General features: G+C 44.1%; 2 protein-coding genes across 2 annotated transcripts; one reads left to right on the top strand and one right to left on the bottom strand.

The window, feature by feature from the left end:
• The first annotated feature begins 1,009 nt into the window (after nucleotides 1–1,009).
• LOC133915673 (uncharacterized) lies at nucleotides 1,010–1,827 on the top strand. The gene has a single exon (XM_062358920.1). It carries the CDS (start codon nucleotides 1,334–1,336, stop codon nucleotides 1,658–1,660), a length of 327 nt encoding a protein of 108 aa, XP_062214904.1. The 5' UTR covers nucleotides 1,010–1,333; the 3' UTR covers nucleotides 1,661–1,827.
• A 390-nt stretch (nucleotides 1,828–2,217) lies between these two features.
• LOC133915672 (uncharacterized) lies at nucleotides 2,218–7,625 on the bottom strand. The gene is made up of 3 exons (XM_062358919.1): nucleotides 6,955–7,625; nucleotides 2,511–2,582; nucleotides 2,218–2,428 (listed from the first exon to the last, which is right to left on the bottom strand). The coding sequence occupies exons 1-3, from the start codon at nucleotides 7,561–7,563 to the stop codon at nucleotides 2,426–2,428; spliced, it is 684 nt and encodes a 227-aa protein (XP_062214903.1). The 5' UTR covers nucleotides 7,564–7,625; the 3' UTR covers nucleotides 2,218–2,425.
• Nucleotides 7,626–11,839: the final 4,214 nt, after the last annotated feature.

The following is an 11,839-nucleotide window of genomic DNA, read 5'->3' on the forward strand; positions in this document are numbered from 1 at the left end:
ATGCACCCATGTGGGGTGTATAGTGTGTCTTTGATGTGTGTGAGTTCCTCATACTTATTAAAAAGAAAGTACACACTTAGTGCTTTTTTAGGGACTGCAAGAATACACCTTTTTTTTTTTTGACACTTCACCATTGAATACACCTGATCTTTAAAACTAGCCATGTCTGCGGATGCAGAACGTATCCGCGATTCTAAGATTTTTGACGGCCTACATTGACGAAGGACAGAGGACCGCTGATGAGAGGCCCACATTCAAAGCTCGGCAGCATGTTGGGCTAGCAGTCTGGCCCATTAAAAATCCTGCCTCTTGCGTCTACTCTCGCTTCAAATTGCTCTTCTGATGGCGAACATAGAAGCCAGAAGTCCTTGTCACCTCTTCTTTTCATGCAAATGCGACGGGTTCTCCAGGTCGAGCACAGCAAAATGCCATTGCCGCCTTCACCCCCATCGCTGCGCTTGCACACCCTGAGTCCGGAGAAGGGCGAGCCCATCCTAACCACTCCAGCTCAGATCCCAAGCCGCGCCAGCAACATCAGCCGCGGGTGTGGGCACGCTACTGACATACTGTAGCAATCGAGCCCACCCCTCTGCGCTGCGCAGCTGCAAGAGGACACCGAAGCGACGAGAGAACATGTTGAGGTGTCTTTGCTTACCTGAATTTCCTCCCGTCTAACTCAGTAGATGTATATAATCTTAAATTCAATCAATTAAACAGAAGATCAATTTAAACTGTTTAAAAAATATAAACAACTAAATATTTTTTTTAATACGTATAACTTCACTTAACATATTTTCCTTCAATCTACATACGGCTGTACAAAATTCCATTCTAACCAACAAACATACCCTTAGTATCACCCCCGCTCCCGAGTCCCCACCCACTGAGCCCACCCTGACCCGACCGGTCAAAGCCGCTGCTGCGCCCTGCCGCGGCCCCGCGCGCACAACGCTCAAACGACGCGCACCCGGCTGCCCGCGTCCGTGCAGCCAGCCTCCTCCCTCCCTCCTTGCCTCTTTCAAACGCCGACGCGGACCGAGCGGTTTCCCAAGCGAGGGAAAGAAAGAGACGCCACGTCGTTTCAAAAATCATGGCATGCAGAGCCAACGGTCGCCTAAGTAGCAGCTCGCAGTGGCAGCGGCGGCCATCAAGTGTCACACACTGACACACCGCACAAGGCGTCAAAAGGACCTGCCTCCCTCGAGTTCTTGACCCCTCTTTTGTCCGCCGCGAGCACCTCTGTTTATAAGTAAGCAACAGCCGCGTCGGCGAGGGGATCGACCAGCGGCAGCCAGCCCTGTAGCTTCGCGTGCGCTGCAGAGTGTGGCGATCGATGGCGACCGTGCCGTGGGCGACGGTTAGGAGGTCGCTGCAGGAGGGCACGTCGTACGCGCAGCAGGCCCAGCAGCAAGCGGCCGCGCGGTCCGCGTCCACTGGGAGGTCGGTGGAGACGCTGGTGGTGATCGTGGCCGCGATCGTGCTCGCCGCGGTGCTGGCGGGCGTCCTAGCGCGGGTGTGCGGCGGCCGGCACGTGGCGCCGAGCCGGGACGACTGTGACGACGAGGGGTGGGTCGAGAGGCGCTGCCGGAGCTGCCTCGACAGCGGGCTGCCACAGCCGGCGCCGCCGCAGGGATCGTCAAAGACGAGTGAGCCCAAATAGTGCTTGTTCGTGTAGTGGTAGGGTCTAGCACAGTACCAGCATCAGCATAGTGTAGTAGCAACATAGAGTTGGAAACTTTGTTCACGAGAGTACGAGATTAGGATCTCCGGATTCATCCTCACTGTAAGATTTTTGGTACTGATAAATTAGTAATAGTAGGTAAATTACCTGCGTGTGTGAACTATAAAGTCTGTTCGATCGCCTACTGGATACAGTTTCTGTTCAGTGTTGCCTTCAGTACGTGTATTTGTACTCGCATCCGAACGCCATCTTCCTGCACCAATGCGTCCTTTGGTTAACCGTGCAAGGTGCAAATGCGTAATTGAATTGACTTACCATAACTGGTGTATCTAGTAATATTACACCCAAAATGAAAAGGCAAGGAACCTTTAAAAAACAACGCACCAGCTCGAATGACCAAAAGTACCCGAGCTAAACCGGAGCAAGAGCAGACTCCCCGCACCAACAGGTAATACAGAGGAACCACGGTGTCAGATCCCATGTTCCCATGCACCCAACCAGGCGACCAGCACGGAAAATGGCAATGGCAAACAACCTTTTCTCTTAGGTGAACTGATTACTATTAAAATGGATTTAAAGTAAGCTGTTCCGGCCTGCTAACAAATTTACATCAGGCCTATCTCCCAGTATCGTTTTTGCACACGTACATCCATGGCCAATGGATTGAATTTTACAACAAGGACTCCAAGCAAAGCTTAGAAATGATCTGTTCGCAAGAGAAGATAGCTTCGACGCCACTGCAATTCACTGGTGAAGAAAACATCAGGTCAGCTTCTGAAAAGATGCAATCAACCTTCAGTGGGTTAAGATAGAGTGCGAAGTTATTTACCTCTGGATAGCAGTCCTGATGTACTATGGTTTGATTATGTGGATTAACATGCACCACACAAGATATTGTCCCCTGCAAGAAGCCAAGAACAATCATACAAGGGTTTCAGTACTTGTGGATGATAGACAACGAGCATAGCACAAATAATGTATACTATTGGACAATCCTTTTTTCAGGAAAAGGTCATTCATGGTATTTGAAGTCACAACACAAAAACGACTATATGGTTCAGTCATCCATCCATCCATCTTTTGTTCAATGCAGCAGTCGATTATGAGTAACCAAGTGCCAGGAAGCAAGACACCTGTCTCTTGTTCGGTGATGCATTCATAGGTGGGTCAATAATTCCATGAGACCAAAAAATGTAGAACGAACATTTTTATTTGGTCATAACAAACATGAATCAAGTAACCGACCCAACCTGGAAATAAAACATATATGACCTAGATCAATGAAATCACCAATGCGGCAACGCCAGTATCTTTTCCTAAAATTCCTTCCCATGCATACTAATAATTTGCAACCAGAACATTCTTGATAGACATATAGTGTTATCAGCATAACGCTATGTTAATCCCCTGAATTTCCAGCAATACAAATACCAATATAGAAGTAATACCCTCTAAACATGTTAGATAAAAAAAGGTGCCATGCAAATTAGTGGCATCAGACGAGTATTTTCAAGGACAAATGCAATTTTTTTCCCAGAGTCTTAAAAATGTGGAACCGGCTCTGCTGCAATGGAGGCACCCCTGCAAACCTCGCCGTGTTTGCACTCTGCAGTGGTCATTATATCATGCCGAATCCGTGAAAAAACTAGGCACTGCACAGGATTAAATATGGCCCCACCTCTCAACCTCCCTCCAAACAAGATTTCGGAGGAAAAGGGAAGAACAGATGTTTTAGAGCCAAAACAACTATGGCCTCCTTAATAACGTTATGCCAAAACAAATAAAATATCCAAATGCAACACCCGCATGGATTTAGCCTGCTTTTGACACATAAACACTGCTAAGGCATGATTCAGGGCCTGTTTGTTTTAGTTTAGATTCTGAAAAGCTGCTTTTAAAAGCTTAAGCTAAAACAAACAATTAGATTGTACAATCCACTTTTCAAAATCTAACCCCTTTTTTCTACCACAATCTACAAGCTGTCTCCCACCAACTTTTTACAGATTGCGACAACAACAACAACAACAACAACAACAACAACAAAGCCTTTCAGTCCCAAACAAGTTGAGGTAGGCTAGAGATGAAACCCATAAGATCTTGCAAGTCTAGTCATGGCTCTGACACGTAGATAGCTAACTTCCACGCACCTCTGTCCATGACTAGTTCTTTGAAAAATAGAAGTGTACACACAAGCCTAGGGTAATTACCCACCAATGCCATTACTATTCTCGCATCGTTATTTTTTTCCTTCACATCCTTCTATTCTATTCGTCTCCTCCCAGCCTCCGCCCCCTTGCGTCTTTGCGCCCCCGACGCCCCCTCACGCGATCACACGACGCTACCTCGAGCGTGCTGCACTCCACTCCACCACAATCACGCGATGCGACGTGGTTTGGTGATCGCGCACAGGATGCCACCGCTCAAGTCTCAACCCTCCACTCCACGCCAAGATACATCGGTGGGTTCTCCTAGCTTCTCTCCATCCAACAATAACTATCCGTTAGATCAGTACTTGTGAAGTACTTGTTTTTTCTTTTCAGATTTTGTCGTAGATTGTATGCGATACCTTTTATATAATGGAATACAAACATATCCCGAATGCTATATTTAATTACATTCTTGCATGTAACGGGTTTACTATATTTCCATGAGCTTGAAATAAAAATTTCTTGTGTAGTCAAATCATAGGCCATTAGATCGATCTTTGCCAGGATTTAGGATAAAAACAACAAGATTACCAATCAAACCCTAAGGTTTTTTCTTCTCCTATAGCTTCATAATTACATTGTCTTTCCTTACTCCATGAGACAACCTCTGCCATGTGTGTTTTTATTATCACGAGACAACTTTAGATGGATTTTATTACGAAAATTTGTATTTCTCACCTTGCTACAAGTCCAAAATGTAGTAGTTACAAATACATACACACAACACAGCTCATTTATCATATAATTAGGATCAAATATGAAAAACAATGAAAGAAAAGGTTAAATAGATATAAATATGCACTCAGAAAAACTAGGAGTATTACGGACATTACGTAAGCAAAGCAAACATCCAACCCACACCATAATCCAGGATGTCAAACAACCCTCGGCTTTTGGACACTCAGCTTTTTACAATCCAGCTTTTCAAAATCTACAATCTAGAAGCTACTTTTCAGAATCCCAAACTAAAACAAACAAACCCTTCATTGAATCTAGGAAGGTTGCTCCATATATACTCTAGTGAGCAATGGGTGTACTATGAAAATAAACAAATTTCTTTCACAAGGAGCAAACATATCTTTATGGGCAACTAGGAGCAGAAGTGCAAGTGAACAATAAACATGGTTTGTGATGAGTAGATGTCAGACCGAAAATTCTTGAACTCTAGCTTTATGGCAACTGAGACAGCGAAAATAACAACCTGGCAGGTCTGGTAATACCTGGCAAGGTTTTGGGAGCCAAACTAGATCCTTATCATTGCTAGGGAATAGGTAGCCTTCGCTGGTCAGGAAAACTTGGAGGTGTGCTGATCACAAGACAAATTGCCATGAGTTCCCATGGAGAAAGCAATTTGTTGAGATTTGAGAACTATTTCTTATGTCAGATAAGCCTGATGTTTGGTGTTTCAATGGTTATGTGATACAGAGATGGGGGCCACATTCGATCCTACTGTTAGTTAGGTTTTTCTTCCTAACAGATGAGATGACATGCACTGCATGGTCAAGGTTTTGCAATGGAAGCTCCATGCCACCTGAGTTGGTAGGATTGCGCGAGCACAGTCAAATACATGATATTGAAATATTTAGATTCATAATTAGTTTTTAGTCATCAGCCCTGAAGCATCCTTCGAAGATCCTCAAAACTCCTTTCGAACTATAATATCCTTTTCATAACTCTCTAGATTTAAGAACATCATTGTGCCAAACATGCACCAGGATTGTGAAAAGAACGTGTATGCCACACCATTTAATTTGTTCTATTAGGTACTTGATTGTTCTCTGAATTACAAGTTACCGTGCAGGCAGGATACAAATGGAAGGAAAATTGTAAATATGCTAACTCAAATTGTCATTTCATTTGAGCGAAATGCTTTATTTAAACATAAATAATAAAGCAATTTGGCAAGTTTCACAGTAATTCCAAATCTAGATAAACACAGGAACAATTTGGCATTTAAGTATTCAACTATGAATATTAGCAAAGAATATATAAATATATATACTTTCTCTAGGGATGTGAAAATGTTATTTTTATGTACCATAGGACCTGATGAGTACAATAAGTGATTTTAAGCCATATGAATTGTTGACATGTATTCTTCACTCATGATGTTAAATCTATTATTCCTTTTATGAGGTGACCCTTATGGATAACAATTCTCAGAAGAACCAGTCAGTTTTTGTTTTTTGGAATAAAGGTTGTTCCCTTAGTTTCATTACCATGAAACTATGTCTGTGGCAACATTAACAGCGCTTACATCAACACATACAAACTCTGGGGAAACAAGCTGAAACGCTGGCCCAGAATTGCCAGTTCAGCTACAAAATAATCATACACACAGGAAAAATTCAGCAAACAGAATCCAGCACCTCATAATACTCTGAACACTTATTTTTATTTCACAAAAAGAAAAGCAAACAGAGCATATATTGATTTGCCTTTTCAATGACCATGTGTTCCTAGTTCCTACAGTAATATACTGTATTATATTGTACATTGAAATAAAATATTATAAAGATGTTCTATAGATGCAAGAGGTAAAAGTTCGATGATCATGATAACAAAGATGATGAATCAATACAAGGTATGGCAAACTATAAACAGCATTTAATCATGTGTGTCGACTATACAGATTGAAATATTAGACTGTTTAGTGAATCATGACTTTGAGAATTAGAGCATGTTTCTCCCCTAACAATATATTACACCATAATCTCAAATCGAAAGCTCTGAACACGATGACCATACCATGTTTGGTGGTTTGGCCAATGAAAGATATTCTGGTGTAAACCTTATTTACTCACTTTTTTTTGCTACATTGCCCTCAGTTGGTTTTTTCTTTGAAGTACATTAGCCAATATATGGATCTCAAAAACCAAGTCAGATAGACTATATACGGCCAAGCTATTGTAAGAGACGAAAAATTCCAACTTGTTTCACCAGTCATCAATATCCTACCTAATCCATCGCTACAGCCAGCTCGATTGCTTAGAGATTCTAATCAATTCACCAAGTCTGCGTTGTATAAGAAAAGTAATCAACAATTAGGGTTTCCGCGGCGCGCACCTTGACGGGAATGCTGAGGAAGAAGAAGTGGAGGTGGCCCTCGACCTCGGCGACGGTGTCGAAGGGCACAGATCCCCGCGAGAGGTCCTCGAGGAGGTAGATCGCGTCCTCTACCACACGTATGCCGTCGAGGTGGAGATCGGCGTCGATGTACGACACAGCGCGCGCGCGGACGCGGCCCCCGCCGGATGTGACCCGCCCCAGTGGAGCGCCGCGGTAGCCAATGGAGACGTCGAGGCGGGTGTAGTCGAGAGCGAAGAGGTCTGGGTTGCGGACGCGGACCTTGAGCAAAGTGGAGATAGTGACAGCGACGGCAGGGCGGGCCGCGACGGAGACGTGCGCGAGGCGGAGGCGCGCGATCCTGATGTCCGGGTCGGCGGGCCAGAGGAGGAAACCGGCCAGCGCGAGGAGCGCAAGGGAGGATAGGAGGGGGGCGAGGCAGTGGCAGCGGCAGCCGCAGCCGCGGCGCAGGCGGCGGCGGAGGCGGACGGGGACGAGGAGGACGGCGTAGGAGTCGGCGGGATGCGGGTCGAGGTAGGGCGGCGGGGAGGCGGAGGACGGGAGCAGGGGCTCCCGGTCACGGGAGGAGGGTTGCGTGGTCTTCGCCATGGCGAGCGGAGCGATGGTGGGTTGCGGGATGGGCTGGTGGAGTGGACTGGTGATGGCGGAAGGGACTGGGGCAGAGGGGGGAAAGCAATAGAACAAATATAGACCTGCCACCTGGCGTATCCGGTATCATAGCCGTCCCCTTGCGACTCGAGATGTGAGCCATGGTGCAAGATGCGAAGAGAAGAATGGGACTATGGGGCTATTTGGGAGCAAATTTTATACAGCTTTGTCCGTAAGATTTATCTATATTGTTTATTTTATGATTTAATAGTTAGGTTGAAGAGGAGAGAGAGTATATATGTGTTATTATAGGAAAAAAGTTTTTGAATCTTATAGAATTTGCTTCCGCTGTTTGGTCTGTGGCACATAAAAACTTACCAAACTTTGACATGTTTATTGTATTTGGCTGGTGTTTAGTTGGATGTTATTTTGTCTGTTATGTTTGAAAAAATTTGCCACCTCAATGTACAATGAACATGAGCGTGGGTGACTCGCGGGTGAGTGAATCGATCGTCAAAATTTGGTAGCGCTACATGCTTGCACTCTATTGCTAAGGTGGCAGCAGCTGTAGAGCTGCATATTTTCTAAAACTATATGATTAATGATTTTCAAACTAATATTCTTAAATTGTATATCTAAATTATGATCCGTTTACATTACTATATTCCTTACAATTAAATCTACAAAACAAGATCTCACTTAGGTATACTTAGGTAAAAAAGTAGATGACATGTGAGTCCTACTTATCATATAAACAACCATAATAGATTTTGGTAAGGCTAGAAACCAAACATCATTTGTTTTCACCTCATGCTTTGGCGTTATCATTGAACTGGTAAGGATGTGAACCAAACATCATTTTTCGCTCATGATTTGGCATTACCTATGTTTTGATAATGCCAAGATTTGATAAGGCTCACGAGGGACATGAACCAAACAGGCCATATATCCCATTGTGTACAAGGCAATAGTGTCAGCGTATAGCATATGAATTAAGGGGGTGATTTATTGTCCGCATTTAGGGATCCCGGCTCAGTGGATCCGTATAATCTCAGAGAGAAGCGTGTTTGGTTATCTGTATGTACTGTTTTAGCTTAGACCGGTGGATGCAAGCTCCTGCATCCTCTTATGCAGGCATATCCACTTGTCAGTATCATAAAACCACATCTATACGAGCAACCAATTAAAATCTCAACTCTTGCATCCACTCATACGACCTCAGATTCAGTTAACCAAATAGAAACACAGTTCAGCCTGTCCAAACAGATACAACCAATTAAACACTCTTCTTTTTTCAACCAACTTGCATCCGCTCAAACTGCATATATGATCCATACGAGCAACAGGACATGCAAGCAAACAATCACACCCTAAATGTATGCCTATTGCTGGTCTTGAGGTCATTTTGATTAGTGTTTCGCTGGTAGAGCTTATTGTCCAAATATCATCCATCTCCGGCTACAAATATTGAAATCCAAATCTAGAGCGTTGTTCTTGGATGGACTCTCCTCTATGGAAGGTTGCCTAATGCTAGTGGATGCGCCAGAGTCGTAGTGGACGGTGTGATGATCGGCACAATTGAAGTCCAGCGTCCATTGCTGGATCCAGCGTCGTACCCAATGAGGCCTCAGGACGATGGGTGTGCCAAAACCTTTGGGCGCCACGAATGATGGTTGTGTGCATGGGTGAGTTGAACGTGCCTTCAGTTGGTTTCCACTCTTCGGTGTGCTTCAATGCACTACAACAGAATGGTCATCAGTGATGACTCAAAAACACCATCAGGGGTGATTTTTGAACCGACACTAATTACTCAACAACGATAGTCTATGACTATCAGTACAAAGAACAAGCACTGATGCTCAGACTATCAATGTTAGTCCATAAGAACGAATCTACATTGATAGTCTGAGTATCAGTACCGGCTAATGTGACAAGCCGACACTGATACTTCTGTAGACACAAATAAATTATTAATTTAATAATACAATATTCAAAATCCTATTTCAAATTTGTATTGAAATATATATACACATGGATCACAAATAGTTCATCTACATCTGTACATAATCATGAGTTCATCAACATCCACATATAAATATTATGATAGTTCACATCATAGGTTAAATACATTGCAAATGCATTCATCTCTAATTCTATGATGCACGTCGAATCATATAGTCTTTATAGCTGATATCTATAATATCAATTCCATATATCTCATCCAAATGGTGTAGTGCATAAACAGGCGCACTATCTCGAGCAAGAAAGGGTAGGTCCATCATAGTCACATAAACACCAAAACCTCCTCCACCGAACTCCACATAAGCCTGATACTTGCCTTCATGAACTATTTTGACTTTCGGGCGAATCATTGTGAAACCCAACTGCTCCATGACATAACGTAAGAGTGAACCTAAGCTAACATCCAAATGCTGTCGTTCCAGTAAAAATCCTACAGGCAAAGAGTATGAATATGAAGAGAAAATTTGATAATGTATGAAAAAATACTATAGACTAAAATTTGTAGCACCAACCGTGTCATGTGCATGTAACCATGATAGACTGATAGTCATTGAAGCCACATCCTCCACATTCTACTCAAATTTGTAATTTGAAATAGCTGTAGTCAGGTAAAATGTACCCAACTTGATCCTCAATCTCTTGCAAAACCGCTGCCAACGTGTTTTTTTGAGCCACATCTCAGGTTATTGGATGCCAAAGACAACAATATTGATAGATTCTTCATTTACCGACATCTGAAAACTAATTGATATCTTCTTTGTACCACTATCATCTATAGTGGTAGTTACAATAGGTTGTGTACAACCCTCTATGTTAGCAATCGTTCTATTTAACCAAACTGGAGGAGGAATCACCTACATCAATAGATGCATATCTTTAACAACTACATATTTTTTAATTATCAGTTGTCCAACCAAAATAGATGCAAGGTATACTATATTGATCAACCCTGAGCGCGCCAGGGAGAGCAGGGCGTCGAGTTCGTAGAGGAATATGCTGGGAGGATGCGAGAGGGGGGAGGCACCACGCGATAGGATGTAGACACTACTTCATATGCATCCATGATACCTGTTAGATCCACGTGACATCTACAAAGAGTAAGGCATATGTAAATCAACAAATTTTACTTCTCTGGACGCTGGAGTTAGGGCATGAACTACCAGCGGCCCTCGCCCTTGGCCCTAACCGAGGAGGGGTGGAGCGGGCCAGGAGCGTGTGTGTGTGGGGGGGGGGGCGTTTTGGACTCGGCGGCGGGCTGTGCATCATAGCCATGGCATGGCAGCGCGGCTATGGCTGCGCGTGCGTCGACCAAGCAGAGAGCGGCATCACACAGGGAGGAAGAAAGGAGAGACAATGCTCACCAATATCGGGGACGGCACGGAGGCGGCATCGGTGATGGGGACGAGGACAAGGACGGCGGGCCTCCAGGGACGAGGATGGTGGGGCTCTAGGGATGGCGACGGGGATGAGGACGACGACGAGGATGAGGATGATGGCATTGGGGAGACAACAGGGCTCCAAGGACAGCGACGTCGAGGAGGTAGTGTAATCGATAGGCGTGTAAGGGATTGAGAGGCTGCAGCTAAGTCATCATATATGTAGGGATCGAGTATCAGTGTTGGCTCGTAATACGAACCAGCACTGATACTCAGTATTAATGCCGACTCATAGTTACCAGCCAGCACTGAAGAATCAGTGTCGATTTGTACTAAGAACCGACATTGATATTGAATATCGGTGCCGGTTCTACCCTTCTCAATTGATGATCGAGCACAGGAAGGTATGAACAGGCATCGATACTTCATCAGTGTCGGTTCTATCCTAGTCGGTATTGATGACCTAGCTTGGATGACTATTTCTGTTGTAATGGTGATGGGAAGGGGACACTACGTGAAAAAAAACATCGTGACGGGTAATAATCTTCAAGGGTGACATGTCACTGATGAGTCATCACTAGTAATGGTTTACGACCTATCACTTATGAGATCATAGGTGACGGGTCATAATTGTAACCCATCACTGACGCGTGTCTCTCATGTGCTAAGGAGAAAGACATAAGTGACGGGTAACCTTGTGATCCATCACTTATATGTTCACACAAGTAATAGGTAACCTCTTCACCTATCACTTATATGATTACATAAGTACGGGTAATGTTATTTACTCGTCATTTATGTGTAGGTTGCCCTGCATGTTTGTTTTATTTGCTGGCTGCATCCTGGAGCATAACCAGGATTTGACAGTCGTCTTCTTC

The sequence above is a fragment of the Phragmites australis genome, chromosome 4, assembly GCF_958298935.1.
Source record: "Phragmites australis chromosome 4, lpPhrAust1.1, whole genome shotgun sequence".
NCBI lineage: Eukaryota > Viridiplantae > Streptophyta > Magnoliopsida > Poales > Poaceae > Phragmites > Phragmites australis.

Excerpts from the sequence above, each read along its gene's own strand:
- LOC133915672 (XM_062358919.1), bottom strand. The coding sequence starts at position 7,563 with ATGGCGAAGACCACGCAACCCTCCTCCCGTGACCGGGAGCCCCTGCTC. Across the intron at positions 2,583-6,954 it reads TCCTCAGCATTCCCGTCAAG|GGGACAATATCTTGTGTGGT; the intron begins GTGCGCGCCGCG and ends GGCTTCTTGCAG.
- LOC133915673 (XM_062358920.1), top strand. The coding sequence starts at position 1,334 with ATGGCGACCGTGCCGTGGGCGACGGTTAGGAGGTCGCTGCAGGAGGGC.